The 20,746-nt window shown below is 35.1% G+C and overlaps 2 protein-coding genes across 3 annotated transcripts; one reads left to right on the top strand and one right to left on the bottom strand.

The window, feature by feature from the left end:
- Positions 1-671: 671 nt before the first annotated feature.
- On the bottom strand, positions 672-4,326 carry LOC126798563 (V-type proton ATPase subunit d2). Its single transcript, XM_050525571.1, has 10 exons — positions 3,936-4,326; positions 3,121-3,241; positions 2,763-2,870; positions 2,523-2,625; positions 2,117-2,197; positions 1,925-2,010; positions 1,766-1,825; positions 1,629-1,677; positions 1,218-1,352; positions 672-1,099 (listed from the first exon to the last, which is right to left on the bottom strand). Exons 1-10 carry the CDS (start codon positions 4,114-4,116, stop codon positions 968-970), a joined length of 1,056 nt encoding a protein of 351 aa, XP_050381528.1. The 5' UTR covers positions 4,117-4,326; the 3' UTR covers positions 672-967.
- A 4,422-nt stretch (positions 4,327-8,748) lies between these two features.
- Positions 8,749-11,768, top strand: LOC126798567 (plant cysteine oxidase 2). 2 transcript variants are annotated; one of them, XM_050525574.1, is made up of 5 exons: positions 8,838-9,275; positions 9,928-10,046; positions 10,132-10,318; positions 10,988-11,215; positions 11,303-11,768. In XM_050525574.1, exons 1-5 carry the CDS (start codon positions 9,053-9,055, stop codon positions 11,425-11,427), a joined length of 882 nt encoding a protein of 293 aa, XP_050381531.1. In that variant the 5' UTR covers positions 8,838-9,052; the 3' UTR covers positions 11,428-11,768. The 2 variants fall into 2 exon arrangements, with proteins under 2 accessions (XP_050381532.1, XP_050381531.1); XM_050525575.1 differs by lacking the exons at positions 10,988-11,215; positions 11,303-11,768 and adding an exon at positions 10,405-10,893 and having other exon boundaries at positions 8,749-9,275.
- The last annotated feature ends 8,978 nt before the right edge of the window (positions 11,769-20,746 follow it).

The following is a 20,746-nucleotide window of genomic DNA, read 5'->3' as shown; positions in this document are numbered from 1 at the left end:
GAGTATTCAAGTAGCAGTTTCCCAACATATAAATCAAAAAACATAACCAACGAAGCAATCGATATTGGGTAACCATAGGGACAGATCTATAAGTTCAATAATTCTTGGACATGAGGATTTAAGTTTCAGAAAAATTCATACGGGTCATGAGAAAACACAAAGCCATAAGGAACTTCAACCATAACAAACCAGCAGCGCTTGAGAATCTGGAAAATCGACAAGGATCGCTGGCTTGAAACAAAGATGGTTGGAAAGTTAAATCCAGAAAAGATAAGGGAAAGTTGCAGAACACGAAAAACTGAGAAGAAGAGACGAAGGGAACCGAGGAAATAACGGCAGACAGAATAATATAGACGGTCGTCAGCCTCGAATGGACTTTTATTGGGTGATTAATAATTAAGTGACGACTACTGAGGTGTATGATTAATGACTGTTGGATTTTAATGGAAGGACGAGATTAAAAGTCAAGGATTTCTGATCTCAAGTCCATCTGAATTGTTCTTCTCTTCTAAAGAAGAAGAGATAACAAGTGAGAATAGAAATCTTTTTTACCTCTCCCAGTAATTTCAAGAAAGACTAGGAGTGTATGAAGGCCCCGTTCAAAAATCAGAATACTAAAAAGTCGATCGAATCCTCGTTTAGATGTGAAAATACAGTGAAAAAAGAGCGTGTATAACAATTTGTCCAAGGTTACGTAGATTTCAACATACAATACTGTATATATAACTTCAGTTCAACTCAAAGTATTCAATACCGGCAATGTTTCCACTAGAAAAATAATTGGAATACATTCAAAAGTGACTTATTTGGAAGAAGATATGCAAACAATGGAACTGCACCCATCTCTACAGTTCATTATGAGGATATGAGGGGGTGGGGGTAGATAGGGAAGAGATTTACAGAAGATTATGCTGAACGAAAAAATATTAATCACTAATGAACTGTTCTGGGTTAAGTTTAGGTGCGACTAAAATATGAAGACCACGCTGTCATGAACCCTGGACTTCTGGTTCTGAGCCACACACTCTGATATCCACATCAGATTTCTGATCTCCTGCTCCCTCAACCTCATGTACGCGAAGAAAACACCATAATGGAACTGCCGTCAGAGAGAAACTGGGTATAAGTGAAGAGTGTACAGATAAAAGTAGAGCTTGCTGAAATCTGATGAGCTACTGAAAAGTATATGTGGCTGTAAGATGAGTGGAAAAACAAACCTGTTGCTCAAATGATAAACAAAGCCTTTTCACCTCCTCTTCATAAAATGCCTTGTCAAGCATCTGGCTCTCTCCGTAGGATAGCTTTGAAAATATAGACTGATAAGGAGGATATTTTTCCAGGACACCACGAACCTACAAGTAAATCAGTTGATAGCTCAGACAAAAGCTTCCCTGTAACTTGAGATGCAAGGTATTCATTCGACACTAACAAGTAACAACTACATACAGACATCATCCAAGGAAGCTATGCAAAGCTGTAACATTTTAAATTTCATTATAATTTCCCTTCAAGTACATAAGAACAAAAGGTATAGCTGAAAATAGGACTTCCAGACAAAATGGACCAAGAGCTGCAGCACTTTTTATGCAAGTACTAAATTCTAAAACCAATTTAAGCTCACACCATACCTGATCAATGTCCTCACAGATAGCAAGTTCCTCATGGCCATAGGGATAGCTGAACAAAACCAGGACATAGAAGTCAGATAGCAATCCTGTATAGAAACATAGTACACAATCAACAACACATCAGAATGTGAACTTACAGTAAACCAAAGCTAGAATACAATTTCTTGCGATCATCTCGAGTAAGCTCTGTTCCAATGCTGCATAGAGTGAGCAATAATCAAATGAGAGCATGAAAAGAATCTTGCAACCAGAACAACGTATCAAGAAAATCAGTCATCAACTCAGCAAAACTATACCTGTTTATGGAAATATTGACAGCTCTTCTGTCAGCCTCAAAAGCAAGTAAGTCAGACATGATCTCTGCTGTGGCACCACCTAGTTTCTGTCCCACACATGAAAAGCAAACTAATGAGAAACACAAACTATATAAAATCAAAGACTTCAGACCAATGGTAAATAAAAATCTTGACTTTGCAGTGAACAATTACCTGACAGAACCTGTAAAAGTCTTCAAGGTAGGCCTTGTAAAGAGTATTCCTCATGATTTCAATATTCATGTCATCCAGATCCTGAATTGAAAATGACAATAGAACAAAACAAAAGGACAATCTAAATCAGAAACCTGCGTCCTGAGACCTTACAAAACTCTCAACTTTTTGTAATTGTAATTAAAGTGTTTGGAAAATAAATGGTACAACTAGCTGGACACTTAGCTTATGTCATGACATCAAATCCTTGATTCTTTTATACCTCTATACAACAGGCCAATGGACCCTAAAAATATCAACTCCTAATTCTACTATCTAGTAGTTTTTGGATCCAATAGAGAGGGGAAACGGAACAGAAAACGAAAAGGTAGGAATATATAGGTAAAACAAGCATCCTAATTTGTACCTCTGATGTAATGCACTCAGAAAAGTAAGGAGCAAGAGGTGTGTCAACAAGCACCAATCTGTAAAGCTCCCGCATATTCTGTGCAACTGCCAGGGTAGCAATGCTGAGGAGACAAAAACAGAAGTCAGATGAAGATTCCATAGAATGTAAAATTAAGTTACATGTACTTCTAGTGAGTGTAGAAGAGGGGCAGATACCCCTAAGGAAAAATGAATTTGTATAACAATGCAATGATGATACCTGTCAAACATGCCCAAAGGGTGGCATTTTTCCAAAAGTTCCTGAACATCTCTCTCATGCAAAGTTCCAGTAACGATCAGGACAACATTGTCTATCATATGACCATATCTGGACAAAAAAAAAAGTTAAAATCCACATTTACAAAACAAACTTTAGATAGTTATGATGATAGAGATCACAAAAGGTTGGCATTTCACAGTTCACAATGCTAGTCCCCCCACACATCATATTTATATGTTCAACATCATTGCTTATGTTCTAATAAAATGAAAAAAAAAAAATTCAAAACAGATTACAAACTCTTGCCAATTCTGATGGTATAAATAAGAACATTCCATGAAAAGACAAAGCTACATACGTGATATACTCCAAAAATGTGGATAAGGGCTCTGTGGCTTGGCATAGCATGTGCTTGTACTCATCAACCAACTTAAGTGTGCACTTTTCCACGATGGTAGTCGTATGCAATGGTGATGGTTCTGCAAGCAAGCACATTTAAGGACATCAAACAGTGAGAGGACAGATAGAGAACAAGCATATAAGAGATACAGTGTGCAGAGATTCTGGTTGACAAATAAGGCAAGACGGCTGACTCCATACATGATCAATCACATACAATACATGAAACATACTCTGGTTAACTCAGTTCACTCATCTTCTTTTTCTAACACTCAAAATCCCACAAGCTACCCTCTTTAAAATTGTTCAACAAGTTCCCTCAACTGCAACATTAAAATAAAATGCAACACTATAAATCTGATTCTATGCCTAAACCAGGAGTGGAGAACTATCTGCTTTCCAAATATCGAATTCACACTTCGAACCATACTAAGAATATCAAACTCTCTCCAGGTCTTTTAGCACAAATTGCATATAATAACTAACACTCCGCAGCGAAATCCAAATCCCTCATTCTACTATAGACATACAAATGCAATCTGTTAACATAATATCCGGCGCATTCATAGATTAATCACTACTTGATCAACTAAAAACATCATATATAATACTAACTCGGAAATCAACACCACCAGAACCGAAGCCAAATCATTACATTACTGAAACGAAAACTACAAATCAAATCGGCAGCATTTTTAGTACAAAATTACACCTAATCAAAACCTAATCTGCAATACAGTCTCCAATTCACCTACGAAACAAATCAAAACGCACCGTTTTGGAGGTAGGGCCCGTACTCGGTGGCGGAGAGGTGCATCTTAATGTCGTCGAGGGTCTCGCACTGGCAGAGGTTGTTGTAATCCGCGGCGGTGAGAAGACCGGCGCGGTGTCCCCGGACGATGGCCTCCAAGTAGCCGCCGTGGATGTTGAAGGTCATCGCTTCGAAGCCGTACATTTTCGCTTTCCCGATCGGAAAATTCCACCCGCCGATCTGAAATGGAATCGCCGAGGAAAGAGGGGACAATCAGAGTAGCCGGAAACCTTCCCCTTGAAGAAATCGATGAGAGAGAAAATTTGAAAACCCTAACGATCCAGACGGAGCTGAATTGCAGGTTTAAGAAGAGAGAGGAGAGAGAGAGAGAGGAGATCAAAAGCCTGGGTGGTGATGAGAGCTCGAAATATTGGTACCAAATCCTGAATCTGGTTTTAGACCCCTCCTAAATTACTTTTGTGCCCTTGGTTTTCTGACCCGAGAGATGGCTTTGTTGGATTGGCGGGTGGCCCGTGGCGGGTGATGTACTTGGGTTCCTCTATGGACCAAAGTCACCAAACTGTTGAGCCCAATTATTTAGAGTGAAAATAATACGGGTATACAAATTATTTATATATCGCACACGCAGTTTCACTAAATTTAATGGAGTTGATATAAGACCTAGTCTATGTTCTTCTTTTTACAAGATAATCGACGATTAAGAACCGAGTTTTCCAAGGAAACTACTATACTTTTCATTTGAGATTGAGTTATAAATTACTTTTTGAATTAATTTAATAGCTTAATACGTGATTATGTTATCTATTAGAAATTTAGCAAAGGAAAAGAATCAAGTACCCCAAAACCCATCTTTATCATCTCAAGATTCTGAAAACTCATAAGGCACATGTTGAGCATCATCTTTAATTTATTCCTCCATTTTCATAACGAAGTCAAATTGTGGATGGTCGACACAACTCTTGAGTTTATACTTTAGAAGAGGACTTCTTCCTATGCCATTCTTATTGCTTAAGATGGAATCAAAGCCATCAATTACCGATCTCCAACAATGATCTAATAGCATTATAATAACATGCAACCCATCGTGGTACTAATCGAATGGGATCGAATCCGTGGAAACAAATCACATACTTTATGTAACAAGCACAACTATCAAAAGGGATTCGACTATATAATCTCAACCAATTACGATGCATATAGCATATGACTAATATTTTGCTTAGTTATTTCCCGTAGTCTTTTGGCATGTGGTATTTGGCCACGTCAAAGTTACATAAATTCTTGGCCACGTGAGGTACGAGGTTTTCACGTGGACTTTGTGTGCCAGACCTCTTCCGCCATGTGCAGGCGATATGATAGCACCTCGGACGAAATTATTGAGAATTGAAAATATACATAACCGATCAGAGAATAATTATTTTGTGTACTCGTCACACAACGTGATACTGTCATTTGATGTATATAATTAATTATATTACGTTATGGTATATTAACATGCACGCGGTAAAAATGACAAAAAATTATTTACATATAAGAACTAATAAAAAATAATTACAGTAAAAAATACACTAATAATATTAATGGTGTACACTACGTGTCATATGTGGCTAGTATATATAAAAATTTCTCTCGATATAAATACTTTAACATATGATCATGAATATATGTCTAAGTATTGACTAACTCAATATAAGCCAGCTGCGTGAGTGGTATACAAATCATGAGTCTAACAAGAAAACATATCCCCGTGTGTCTATATATATATATATATATATATATATAACGACACAATAATCTTTATATTCGTTTTCTCTCATATTTTATTTTCTCTTGATACAAAAAAGATACTGTATATAGGTGTCGCCCTAGTTTATTTGAGGGGTGACAAATTGATTTTGAAGGGAATGAATACTCCGGAACGGTTTCGAAATAAGTCAAAAACTAAGTATGTGCATCGATATAATTCTTCAACCTATATGATAAGTCGAGGCAGTCACCATGGATTTTACGTAATCATTGTGTCACATTTGCTAGTTATCGTACATGCTAAACAATATTGGCTCATGAGTAATTATTTTGTGTACCCACCACACCACGTGACACTGTCATGTGGTGTACTCAGTTAATCATATTACGCTATAATATAATTAATATGCACACGGTGAAAATGACAAAAATTTATTTACATATAAAAACCAATCAGAAATAATTACAGTAAAAAATAGACCAATAAAATTAAGGGTGTACATCACGTGGGATATGTGGCGGATATATATAATAATGTCTATATAGTATAATTAACATGCACGCGGTAAAAATGACAAAAATTTATTTACATATAAGAACCAATCATAAATAATTACAATAAAAATGGACTAATAACATTAAGAGTGTACGCCACGTGGGATATGTGGCAGATATATATAATAATTTCTCTTGGCTCATCTAGTTCTAAAGAAATTATACTATATCGTAATATGATTGGTTGAGTACACTATATGACATGTGTCACGTGGTGTGACCGGTACACATGATAATTACTTTATACTATAGCATAATATGATTAGCTGAGTACACCACATGATAGTGTCACATGGTGTGGCTGGTACATATAATAATCACTTTTTATATTAAATGAAAAAGTTGATAGAACATATACATTTCTTTAGTCATCCCTCATCATTTTGTAAATGTGCCCAACCTTCTGCTACTAACTCTTGTCTATTTGCCCGTCGAGCTTCCGATATATAGCCTGCAATGGTCAATGTCTACTATTATCAGGTGGGGAGAAAAACGGTTGCATTTAGAATGTAAACGAGTAACTTCAAGATACCTTCAATTCTATGTCAAATTTAAGGAACAACCGAACAAATGGAGTTAATGGACTAGCTTGTTTTTCAAAACCAAAAAAAATGTGACAATAGTTGAATACCAGCAATCAAAACCCAAAACCACCAATTATATCCAAAGAAACAGTGTAGACGAAATCGTTTTTATGAATAAAGTCGATGGCTAATTCTACGAGGGAAATGTATATTTCTAACATGTAATTTATATATATATATATATATATGCTAATTAATGGTAATATAATTAAGCTAGTTCTATATATAACGATGAATCTCTTAATCAGTGTCCAGCTCACTTTATTAAGCGTTTTGTTAAGTGAAATGCATGATATGCATGCAGTATTGGAAGATAGCTTAAATCAGCAGGGGAGTTACAATTAAGAAAACACTAATAAAATGCCAAATCAGATGGTTAACTACACGAGGCTACTATCGCTAAAATCCGAAGAACCTCACGAGGTTGGTACTGCTTGTTACTAATTAGCTTCTGTTTTTGTTTGTTTTCTTTGTTTCTTCCTTTAATTATATCTTCAGATTGCTATAAGTATGAAACATTGAAACTCACTTTTGATTAGGACTAGAGCTAGTGTGATTTGTATTGAACACCCACATATGCATTTGGATTTTCTAGGCTTCTCTAGATAATGAACAACTTTATTTTTCTTTAGAAAACGCATGTTCTAATGGGTTTAACTTTTTTCTTTTTGAGATGGAGTTACATTTGTAAAATAGTTGGATGAAATTAAGTTGTTAATTAAGAAAATGAGTGTGCTTCACTCGTCAAATTACTACAATGACCTACTTGTTAATTAAGTTTGTTTGATATAGAATATAGGTGATTGATTTAATAACAAACGAAATGAGATTACAATTTTGTAAAATATTTCGCTTTGTGTCATTCAACTATAGGGTAATATGCTCGATCTTTCACTCACTTAGATTGCATTGGATATAACACGTGCGACTCATCAGAAATGTAATAGTAACATTGTAATTGGACTCTGATATTATATGAGAAGATCAAGAATATTACAGTAAGAAAAAACAATATGTGATTCATAATCACATGTAGTTGTAAGTGTTTTCCGCATACTGTTTTTTCCACTGAAAACTTACTGAGGTAATCTCAGATGACATGTACATGATTCCAATATAGTTAACATGAAGTATATGATTATTTGACTTTATTGGACACTGTAATAGTAACATTGTAATTGGACACGTTAAACACTGTTTTAAACTATTGATCATCATAAATGAAAAAACACGCTAGAATTTATTTGTCATAAAACGTAACGATTGTTAAGTGTTTCGACACACCGTTTTCTTAGAGAATCTATAATACTGATAATCTTAGATAACCGTTACTGATTGTAACACAGTTAATATATGATTACACGGTTTTATATTCATAAAATTTGTAGTTGCGCATATTACAACAGAAAAACTAAATTGAACGAATTTACTACGCATAGTTGACCTCTAAACACACGTTACACAATTATGATAAAGACAATTAAACGAATTGATGAAAAAACAAATAATCTTCTAAAACTCAGTGACCTAACGTAAATAACCAATGCACCGAATATGGTTTAGGTCTTCTTCACACTTCTTAAGCAGATAAATTATGCACTTCCATATCAAATTGTCTTCTCATTCTTCACATCAAATGGTAATTAGACCTAGCAAATTCCAAGTTGATTACTATGGTAGGAGCTAATTTTCTATTTTGGATTTTCAGAAAAAAAAAAACTAAGTGTGACATTTGTGAAAATAGCTGAAAGGAGGGGCAAACATAGAAGAGAGAGAGAGAGAGCAGGGGGGAGTGGATAACTGGATAGTTTTGGAACCAGCCCACTGGAAAGGCGAGCATGGCCCCTGGTTTTCACTCTCTCACGCCAAAACCAACTGTCTTTCTCTTTCAGCCAACCCTAGCTCCTCCATTTCCCTTGACCCTTTTTATACCCATCAAATCCTCCCCACCCCCCTCCATCAAACCACACCTGCCCAATTCTCTCTACATCCTTTTCACCTCTCTCAACCTGTACAAACTACCCTTCTCCCCCCAAAACCGTACCCTTCTCCCCTGTTCCACCTACTACTCCTCTCTTTCATTCCTCGTTTTCTGGCCCATTACCCGGATTGGAATTTCGCATTTTGCTGCGGTTTCTATAACACCCAGATCGCTCGTATGTTTTTTTTGATCGAGCTGTTTTGAAGGGCGGGTTGGAGCTTGGACTGAATTTTTTAGCGGTTTTGGAGTGTGAATGGGGGTTGAGAGGACGTTGCCTAATCGCAAAGAGAATAAGGCGCTTCATCCGTCGCCGGAGGAGACGAATTCGATCAGCAAGCCCAGGAAGTGCCGGCGACGTCATCGGAAGATGTCGCCGGTGCAGAAACTTTACGAGACGTGCAAGGTTGTGTTTTCCTTGTGCGGGGCCGGGGTTGTTCCCTCCTCCGAAGATATCCAAAAGTTATGCTCTGTTTTGGGTACGTATTCAAATATATCGCACCAATTCACTGATCTGAGAGACTTTTGTGTTGGAATATGGTAGTCAGAAATGAATTGAAGCCGTTTTCTGATCACAACTTACTTACTCCGTCAAAATGGGAATTATTCTTCGTTTTTGGACAATGCACTATGTTTAGATTATCTCAATACTCCGTCAGTCATTTAAATGTGGTTTGCTATCCTCGGTTTGAGATCTTTCGATTGCTTTTTATACAATTATTTGTATGAATTTGGCATTGCATTGTAGTTTTTTTAATTTTTGATCAGTTATTTGATTTTTTTTTTACAAAAAAAAGGTACCCCTGTCCTGGGATAATGATACATATCTTCTTGGAGTTGGGGCTAGCATTTCGGCATTAATAAGAATAAATAAAATGTGTGTGAGAGGACGTATGTATTGCATGGTTTCATTTCTATAGAGCTGGATTCTGGGCTGTAAAATGGTGGAATTTGAATTTGGTGTGATCAACTGTTGTTTGCTTTCAATCTAAGAAGACACTTGGCATTCATAGCACCATGAGATTGCTGGGCCATTGTATTATGTTTTCAATTTGTTGCCTAAATTGAAATGTGGCACACTCGTTATTATATGCGCAATGTCGTTAATAGTCATCGTTTGTTTCAATGCAGATGCTATGAGACCTGTCAATGTTGGTCTAACTCCTGAAATGCCATACTTTCGACTTACAACAGCTAGGCGGTCACCGCCAATAACATATTTGCATCTGTTTGAGTGTGATAAATTTTCAGTAAGTGAGACTGAGATTCTTCGTGGTAACGTGCAAATTTAATCAACCATCGCGTATGTTCTCATCTTAAACCAACTATATGCAGATGGGGATATTTTGTTTGCCGCCTTCGGGTGTAATTCCATTGCACAATCACCCAGGAATGACGGTTTTCAGTAAGCTTCTTTTCGGGACAATGCACATCAAGTCATATGACTGGGTGGATGCCCCTGAGAAAACATCAACAATTGAGAATCAGCAACCGGCAACTGAGAATCCGATTCCTTCTGAAGGTATGCTCTTCCTTCAGAAGCATTATGCTGAATTGCTCAGGTTGATTTAGTTTGTGTTGTTGATAATTATTTGCTGCACGAACCAGAATCAGGACAGCGTGCTATATATATGCAAGGAGTCTTGAGTATACTAGAAAATCTCAAAAACAACCACCTCAGTTTGGGCACGTCAGATGGTCAAATACCTGGCATGATGACCAACATACCATCTCCAAATAGGAAATCTGGAAAGCTATGGGAAGATAAAAAATTTAAAAGCTGCATTTTTTTTATTGAACCAAGACTTTATGGATGGAGTCATGCACAAGACATTTTCATGGTTTGAGAAATTAAGAAAATAGTGTTAAGTAATTGATTATACAAAAACCTGGCATTTCAGAAAACTATTTTGCTTCTGGTGAGCTTTTTGGCTTGATCAAGTGACTTCCTGTGACTTATTATGTGACTTATTATATATATGAATCCTTATAAAAAGCCCGCCTTAATTTTTTAAACCTTTATCTGTTGGGTAAAGACTAAAGAGTGCTTGCTTGTTGACTCTTGAGCGCTAAAATCTTTTTAATTGTACAGTCAAGTAATGAGGGCCGCTAAATTGTGCGGTTAACATCTTTATAGTTATAGAAGAAATCTAAAATGACCAACATTTGTTGTGTGGTTTCATTTTTGCAATTAATGCAGTTCTACCTCCTGCCACCCGCTTGGCAAAAGTGAAGGTTGATGCTGACTATACTGCTCCTTGCAACACTTCAATTCTCTATCCTACTGATGGAGGCAACCTGCATTGCTTCACTGCATTGACGGCATGTGCGGTGCTTGATGTGCTTGGCCCTCCATATTCTGATCCCGATGGTCGCCACTGCCAATACTACCTCGATTTCCCATTTTCTCAGTTCACAGGTACCAAATTTCATTGCAATGATCAATCTCCTCTTTGGCTCAAGTGAAAACCTTGGTAACATATGCTTGTGTTTTGTTAATTTTCAGTTGATGGCGTATCGATCCCTGAAGAGGAGAAGGAAGGTTACGCATGGCTTCAAGAGATTGAGAAACCAGACGAGCTAGCTGTAGTTGGGGAGCTGTACAGAGGACCAAAAATACAGGAGAAATGATGATATTTTCTCCTTCCATAGCTATCAACTTCATACCGTAAGAGTACACTAGTGTCTCACCATTCAATCTCCTGCTCGTATCCATCCATCTATATCACAGACATTCCAATTCCCCCTAAACCATGTTGCATAAATTCTGTGCATCAGCAGTAGCCACAGTCGTAGAATTTATGCTTGTTTTTTCTGTTTCTTTTCTGGTGTTGGTTGGACATGAAGCACACTCAAAAGTCTGCTTTTTAAATTCATGTACATACTCAGAAAGGGAAAAACAACTAAATGAAGGGAAGTACTGTGATTCCTAAGCAGGTCCCTGGAAATGAAAGTTGCACTTATTATCATTACCTGCCTCTTTCCCTTTATTTCTTTTTTGAACAAATAAGAAGGAAAAAAAAAACAGGGTAAATTTAACAAATAGTCCCTGGAAATGAAAGTTGCACTTATTATCATTACCTGCCTCTTTCCCTTTATATCTTTTTTGAACAAATAAGAAGGAAAAAAGAACAGGGTAAATTTAACAAATAGTAACTTAACTATAGGTTAACTTTTAGTACGATATCTCAAGTTTCTATTTCAGATTAATTTTAATTATTTCCGTCAATTAGCAGTGTTAATGGCTTTATTTGCTACTAATTTTTAAAGATATTTTCGTCATTTTATTTTCCACTGGTTTTACTTAGTTTATAGACAACATTTTATACTATTCAAATCAACCAATTATTATATAATCATTTTCTTTTGCTGTTGAAACATTTAAATGTCTATGATCAATGATCTAAATAGTGGTCAACGATATCGTATCCGTTTTGTAAAATAAAGATATAATGAGGATATATCGAGATATATCAGATTGTATCAGATTTATCATTTTTGTTATTTTTAATTAAATTTAATATATATTTTAACATATATTTCAAAATATACTAAATAAATTTGAGAAATTAAAACTTATAGATCAAAATGTACCCAATAAATTTCATAAAAGAAATATATTTGATTATTTTGATAATTAAATTACATAAATAATTTTAATTAATAAAAATAAGTGCCTAAATGATAAATTGAGGTGAACTCTCTCGTAATCGAATGTTATCGACGACTATGTTGGTTTTAAATTGAGTGATTGCCCTTCTCCGTCCCTTCTCCAATCAAAATATTTTATATCCAGATTTTTCTCCATATTTATAATATCATCGTGTACTCTATCATTATTGATAGAGCTATAGGTCACCATCGGTCAAACTTTTTTTTAATGTATTTTTTCAAAACGACATAGTTTTAAAAAAATTAAAAAAAACACCGATATATCGTTATTTGACTTGATTTATCGGGTTGACCGATATAATTGATTTATCGTATCGTTTTGTAAAAATCAAAGATATATCCCGATATCTAGAACATTTTTTGAGCATATTATTATAACAATATGGTTGTTGGTTGATGAACATATACAAAATGAAATATATACTGGTTTATTTTATAATTGTGAACTTTAGCTTGTTTGTAATAATTGTGGTAAATGAAGAATGCTTATTAATTTTATAATGAAATGATGTAAAATAATTAACTTAGTTTTTTTAAATAGAAGTTGAAATTGGAGAAAAATGAAAAATAAAATCGAAAAATAATGAAGTCACGATGCCCTTAAAAATTGGCGGGAACAAAATCACAAACGGTGTTAATTGATGGAATGAATTAAAATTATGCTAAAATAGAAATTTGAGGTATTAATGTGATAATTTTCAAATGTGAGATACTATAAGTTAGAATGACCAATAACTTGGTACAATTTGTTGAATTTTCCCAAAAAAAATATGGTGCGGGCTTGGAGAGGTGGGTTTGGTTTCTGGGTACAAAACGACGACGTGCCAGATCGTTTGTTTTCTCCTAGGTACGAGTGGTTGGATTGGTCAAGGAATAGACTAAAGGAAAGGAGAAATGTCCTTGTCTTTCTAGGTTGGTTGTGGGGTCGTCGCAGTCGTCATATTCAAAACAAGAATACGGCCGAGGAGGTAAGGGTGGTGGTGATCTGACGGGAATGGTTTGTCGTAATGGCCATAGGAGAAGATAAGAGATTTGAGTATCTAGGATGTCTATGTCTTCAGAGACGAGCCGGAGCCTGATGTGATGGCTGTGGCAGGTTCGTGGTTATTGTCACCCCACAGTCTATTTTACTCACTCACATTCTCTTTATACTCCAATATTATTATTTTTCTTTCAGATTTACTTTTTGTACCCCATTTCAATACTTAAATTACTTTTTTTTTCAATAAAACTTTGTTCACACTACATAATTTTTTTTTACTTTAAACTTATTTTGTTCACTCATTTGTCACTTTTTTTAATTCCATACTTATTTTAATAATCGCTACTAAGGGGGTGTATTATATATGGATTTAGTGAGAGATTTAAATAAATTTATGGAATTCAAAACTCTAAGTGTATTCAATACAAATTTTTAATTATCCATACAAGTCTAGGTGTATTCAATTAGAATTTTAAAAAGTCATTATAGAATCCATGAAAGTCTGAGAGTATTCAATCAGGACTTTTAAAATTAATAGAAGTCTTTGGGTATTCAAAATATCATTGATACTTATGGAATTATAATCTCATGGACTTTGTAGTGTTAATTATACACATCACAATCCAAAAATTGTCTAGCCTCTAGACCAAAGATTTTCATGGACTTTCTCATTGTATTTTTTTCTTCACCATTTTTCTTTATTTTCTTTTTGTCTTTTCTGTACTAATTCTTTTTCCTACAACCCAACATGTTTATTCAACCTATGATCTCATAATTGTTTAATTCTTCTTTATGTTATGTTCTTATCTTGTATCTTTATCCTTATTAAAATCGCATTTTCATATCTGGACACATACCCAATGCTAATAATAAAAACAATGACAATGAAAGAAATACATAAGAAAAAAGGAAAATAATAATCATATCAATGTTTCATGAACATATACTTTTTTAGCTTAAAACTTATCGAACAATTTATTTACTTCAATTTCTTTGGTACTTATTGGTCGATATATTAAATTTAAAGGGTTTATTTTATGTTCTTATAAATAATCGAGATTTTCTAATGTCTTTTAATAGATACAAGTTATACAACCAAAAATTTGCTTAGAACACAAAATTTTTCTTATCATGCATTAAATCCTCGTCCAATAACATCAACGAGGCATCAGAGAACCTATAAGGCCAACCTAGATGCTTAAGGCGCAGATGTGAGTGAAACAAATTATTACGGAACTATGAGCTTATAGTTGAGAGACATGATATTCACATACATTATGAATATTGAGAAATCTATAGAAGTCGATCAATATGAATTATGTGAATTTTATGAAACAATAGAAGTATGTAGAAATCAGTCAAAAGTCTGTGGTTGAAATTAGTGATTTTAACAATTCTATGAAAGTCGGTGTACTTTTTAAAGAGTCTTTGGATTTTCAAAAAGTCTGTCAATTAAAATAAGTAAACACAAATCTATATACAATACAACTCCTAAGAAAAAATCATGAGCTATTGACTTCAATCTTCGTGTTTTATACCAGACGAATGAATCTAACTAAATTGTGTTAAATTAAAGTACCCATTCATTGTCGGTTAATTATTCAATTAAACCATAGAACAACAAAATGATTTAAGGCTCCAAAACAGATCTCAAAACAAAAAAGAGACGTGTGATACATCACACATGTATAAGTTGAACCTAACGTTAGACATGCTAATTAGACGTATTAGTGATACTGGTAGAAGATTTATTATTATTATTATTATTATTATTATAAAGAATGAGAATGGTAGAAGATTAATGAATCGTGAATAGGGAAGTTATAACGGCTAAAAGGAAATCTAATATAATTTAATCTTTATGTTTAAGTGTATCTTATACAAAATAAAAGATAGTGTAAGGAAATTAATTGTAATTTTTAACAACTTATTGTCCTATAGGGTAATTTTACATCATGTTATTTTGATATTTTAATAATTCAATATTTTATGGGATAAACAAAGTAGAATGTGGAGTGACAATAACCGCACCCATTCTGGAAGACTTGGAGGGATGATTAGGGTAGTTCAATGCGGAGGGGCCAACCAGGTATAGCTTTACCCGAAAACGTATAGAAATAAACCCGGATTTTCTTCCCTCAACTTTTTTATTGTTAACCGATCGTGTACCACGTGCACTAACATAACCCTTTCACTACAAATTTCAACCAACTAACTGAACACCCAAAATGATTGCATGCCACCACCAAAATAGAGTCATCGATCTTCATTCATTCCATGAAGGTGGTCTCTCAAAAACATAGATACCGATGCGTCGGTATAGCCATAGCCATCTTCGGTCTTCTCCTCCTCCGTTCATTGATTGTCTCACCATGATAGTACGATTTTGGATTTTTGATAATTAGATTACAGGGTTTTAGGAGACCCATAAGAGAAAGAAGTATAATTGAATAGAACTGGATTTAGAATTTGTTCTTCTTTCTTTGATTCCGGTTCTAATTGTATTCAACTCTAGCTTTCTCTTTAACTCCGATCAAGGAATCCCCATCTACAGTATTCTCCTCTTTGTAATCAGAGAAAACAATTACCTATCCTCTCCTTCAATTCTCTCCTCTTTGTTCTTGGATAGAAAATCTCAGTTTTCTTTGTCTACAATCACTATTATGACGTCAACGGAGAAATGTTTGTGAAACTCAAATTGACTAATATATAGTAGTGGTTATGCCAGGTAGGTTCAGGTGAACCCTCCACGGGATAGACCTGTGTTTGCCAGATATGGAAACCTAGTATGACACCAAGGAAAGCTAGTAATAACTTGGCTAGCCAAATATGGAAACCTAGTTCGAAGCTACAGATTCACAGCAAAGTACGTAATGCAATGACTAGAAAGTATCCGGTATCCACCTTCAATTATATATATATATATATCTGCTGATTATATTTTGACAAGTAGAAAGAAATGAGCTAGCTAGGTTACCGAGCTAAGGTTTCCACTACGAGTAAGGAGATAAAGTAACAATGATGATGATGACCTCTAGCTTAAATAAATCGATTGCCAGGCTACCGGCTGAGTATAATAGCTTTTGCCTTGGCAATCTGGACCCAAGAAGGAAACATATCATGAAGATTCAAATCATTCAACATGTATATTAAGCTTTTGCTTAATCATGTTTAATTTATATATATATATATATATATATATATTCCTCTAGAGGGATCAAGAAATACACTCGATATATGTTTCTCTAAGTTGGATGGTCACTAATTTTCTCAGTTTGCAGTTTAACCTAGCAGTTTAGAGAGTTTTGTATTTTTGGGAGCGGAAACCAAACTAGATTTTGTGGCTGGGCGGCGGTGATCTTTGATCTCATTTTTCGACAAGGTGTTTCCGCACAGAAATGAGAAGGGGGTGGGATTTTGCTTCTCCCTCCTATGGTGGATTGGAGAAGACGAACTTGAAGCTTTTGTCAATGAGGTTTTGAGGTCGTCTTGCGACATTTGGTGGTGTGTCCTTCGTCAGATCTTTGGAATTCCACCGGCGGAAGAGAGTTATTTATGAGGATTTCTAGATCGGATCTAAAAGGTTGTGGTAGGCTTTGCTTACCTAGGGTTTGATCACCTTGTCAGATGATGGAGATGTTGTGGTGGGATCAAGTCCGGCCTTTGGAGATGGTGAAGATGTCCATGATTAGGATTCAGGTTTGGGCTTTTGGGCTTGGGCCTGAGTCTAGACTTGGGTTATGTTTGAGCTTGGGCTTTCAGGCTTGAGTAGTTTAGTCCAATTTTTCCTTTATAATAAATTGAGGTAGAGTTTTGATGTAGCTTTGGGGTCTACCTTGATAACGTTATTTGGTTCTCTTGGATTGTATTTTCCTAAGGTTGTATTACTTTAGGTGAAGTTAGGTTTTACTTCGATTTACCTTTCATGGCTCCTTATTGACGCAATCAGGATCTTCCGGTGGGTTATGTTGGTAGTGTAACATTCATTTCTTATATTAGTAAATGTGATGTCTCGATGATTAAACAAAAAAGTTGGATGGTCACTCTTTGGCCCCTTGATTCCCTTTATTAATTGAAGTTTCAAGAGAGATCTTGATTATGAGTTTGAGACTTGCAAATTGGAGGAGGGATGAAGGTGATAGACTGATAGAAGTCATAGAACAAGTACAAATTGCAGCAACATTTGAAACGATAATAAATGACTCGATCGGTTCTTTCCTTCTGCACTGTCGCGAAGTTTCAAGCACTACAGACTTTGAGCATATTATTCTTCGACCTCCAAATTGCACCTTAACTAAGCTCACCTCCACCAATCCAGGATAGTATTAGGGAGGTATAAAAACTCTTGGGCATCTATATCTGCCTAATTGGCTTATAAGTTTATAATAATGCATGATCAAATTGGGCCTTGACGTTAATTGCAATTAGTCCTAAGTTCCTAACTCCTAGCGCGCTAATCCTCAACCTTCGAGCCATGCTTATCAGGCTCAAAGAATAGTTTTCGAGTGGACTTGCATAACCCATGAGGCCATTTGCATCCGTTGAAATTTTGAATGAAAGAAGAAAAGTATTGTAAACCCTTTTCGGGTAATGTACGCTCATTTGCATTCTATGGTTTGCCACTCTCCAATTTATTAAGGCTATGTAGATAAAGATGTGTAAATCATGATGGGAATGAATAAACGACAATCAAATGCCCAAATTGTTTGCTACTCATTTGCTTTCTTTTGTCGTTCCAGTAGAAACGTTACAAAAAGATTAATAAAGAATAATGATCACGCACAAAGGTAGCAACACTTTTCTTCTACGAATGTTTATAGAGTTGCTTAGTATCCGTAGACTTGTTAGTACTGTCAACAATTCATCGTGATCATAGATCTCAGAATACACAACACAGAGATAGTACGCAAAGCCTGGACTAGCCTCCAGTCATAGATTATAGATGCCACACAATAATGATGAATTGAAAATCACATAAGACAAGTAAGGTCTCCAATTGCTGAGGTAATCGATGTTATCAAATTGAGATACTATTAAATCTGAAAATTTGCAGATTTGTTAATTCACTAAATGAAATTGAGAGCATTGACCTAGTTCAGTATAATACGCACCACATGGCTCTTAAGTCTCTTCCTATGATAGCAACTAATTAATATCTCCATCTTTAGAGTCGACTCTCCAGTCTTCGATCCCTACATAAATACAAACATGTAACCATCCCTTTGTTTATTATGAGAGTCAATTCAATTATGAAAACGCCAGTAAACTTCATGTTACCTACGCTCAAGACTAGGACTATATGTATGACCCCTATAAATAGAATTATCTAATTATATATCTATTACCTACTAATCAACATTTTTCATATACAGCCGACGATTAAAGGTTCTTTTTGGTAATGGAAGTATGGAACTAATATTTACTTTAATGACTCTAATCGCACGGTACAGTAAAATCTCTATAAATAAATAATGTCGGAACTAGAAAAATTTATTACATTAACGAGATTATTATATCATCGATAAATGAATAATTTATTTATTTATCAATAAATTAATAAATTATTATTTTAAAGAGAGTTTTGTTGTTATTTTATAGAGAGTTTAGTCTCACTACTATGTCTAACTTTAGCTAGGATTCTATATTTATTCACTTTGTAAATTTGATATAATTTAATTTCTTTTATATATTTGATCAATTATTAATTATTTTAAATAATTGTTAAAATTTTATTAAATTAATTATTACTTTATATATTCGATGAGAGATTTTAAAAAACTATTATTTTATGCATTTAGCGAGATTTCTAATAATATACACTGGTTCTGAATTGAGACCGGAGAAAATTATTACTTAAATAAAATTATTAATTTATCAGATATTCATTTATTGAGATTAGACTGTAAGTAAATTTCGCTAGCTGTTATATGTAGTCCCATTCAAGTAATTAACAATGTACATCACCTAATTAAACACCTTGAAGGAGCCACTTGAATTAGATTTCCAAGTCTAATTGATTGATTGATTGATTATAGGTGAGTTGTTTAATACTTTAATAGGATATGACACACATATATCACGCCAAAGATGTCATGGTGACTTCTAGTTCTTATATCAATAGCCATCTTACTACTTTTTTGTTGAACAAAACCATCTTACTACTCGGTAATAACACGATGGAAGATTGTTTCTTAGTCAAGTAATTGTCCATTGAAGAACACAAAGAGACATCCATATGATAAGAGGACGCCGTTGTAGTTCGATGTCTCTTCGCGAAACTTCTCCAACAAGAAAGTTGTTACAGATAACTAATTAACTTCAAAAAAGTTGACACTACGTCGTGCTAGTTCTAGGGTTTGCATCAATTACAATTATGATTAATTTCATGCTTAAACGTGCATAATTAAATAGTCAACTAGTTATATATATATATAGTCTCTATCTAGAGTAAAGTTTCACTCTGAAATTACATAATGAAGTTCTAATTTTGGCACACTTTTCGGTTAAATGTTTTCACCAAAAACGATTCAATATTTAAGTATGCTATTCAAAATCATCTCTACAAAATTTCATTCAATTCAGACATCGCTAAGGTATTGACATTAGATTAAATCAATGAATGAATTAAAACTGTTCAACGTGAACCGTTCGTGTAATTCTCAATTTTGAAAGCTCAAATCATTGTCAAATTGGATGAAATTTTGTAGAGATGATCTTGAATAGCATACCTAAATATTGAATTGCTTATGGTGAAAACATTTGACCGAAAAATGTGTCAAAACTGGAACTTCACTATGTAATTTCAGAGTGAAGCTTCACTCTGGATAATGACCGTATATATATATAAGCCGGTTATGAAGCAGACGGCTACAACTCTACAAAAGTGCGAACGTCGGCGATTCTGGTGATCGGCGATGTGCAACGACGACACAGAAGGTACCGGCCATGCTCCCCTCCTCCCGACGCTCATGTCTATGCCGATCTGAGCTCCATTGTGGGCCCAAGGCGGCTAAAATTACAAATTTCCAGAAATTTCAAGTTTATGGGAAATTTGCAGATTCCGGTCGTCATAGATCAATGATGGATCTTCGGCCGACACATACATGAGAGCTAGAAGGGGGGGGGGGGGGAGCACGGCCGACACCATCCACGATGTCATTGTGCGCACCGAAAGTGGCGACGTCTGCAGTGTACCAAAAGTGCAAATGCGCCGGTTTCCGGAAATGGCGATATTGGCACCTACGGACGTCTGTTCTCGATCCTCCACATATATATGCGGGTTAGAGAGTGGATGTC

This window comes from Argentina anserina, chromosome 6 (genome assembly GCF_933775445.1).
Source record: "Argentina anserina chromosome 6, drPotAnse1.1, whole genome shotgun sequence".
NCBI lineage: Eukaryota > Viridiplantae > Streptophyta > Magnoliopsida > Rosales > Rosaceae > Argentina > Argentina anserina.
This window is presented reverse-complemented; position numbering and strand designations above follow the sequence as displayed.

What these genes read in the sequence shown, in the direction of transcription:
- LOC126798563 (XM_050525571.1), bottom strand. Translation starts at nt 4,116, where the DNA reads ATGTACGGCTTCGAAGCGATGACCTTCAACATCCACGGCGGCTACTTG. An exon ending in CTGAGTGCATTACATCAGAG is followed by an intron (nt 2,198 to 2,522) that starts GTACAAATTAGG and finishes TTTTCAATTCAG; the next exon opens with GATCTGGATGACATGAATAT. An exon ending in TATTCTAGCTTTGGTTTACT is followed by an intron (nt 1,678 to 1,765) that starts GTAAGTTCACAT and finishes GGTTTTGTTCAG; the next exon opens with CTATCCCTATGGCCATGAGG.
- LOC126798567 (XM_050525574.1), top strand. Translation starts at nt 9,053, where the DNA reads ATGGGGGTTGAGAGGACGTTGCCTAATCGCAAAGAGAATAAGGCGCTT. An exon ending in TTGAGTGTGATAAATTTTCA is followed by an intron (nt 10,047 to 10,131) that starts GTAAGTGAGACT and finishes AACTATATGCAG; the next exon opens with ATGGGGATATTTTGTTTGCC. An exon ending in GAATCCGATTCCTTCTGAAG is followed by an intron (nt 10,319 to 10,987) that starts GTATGCTCTTCC and finishes TCATTTTTGCAA; the next exon opens with TTAATGCAGTTCTACCTCCT.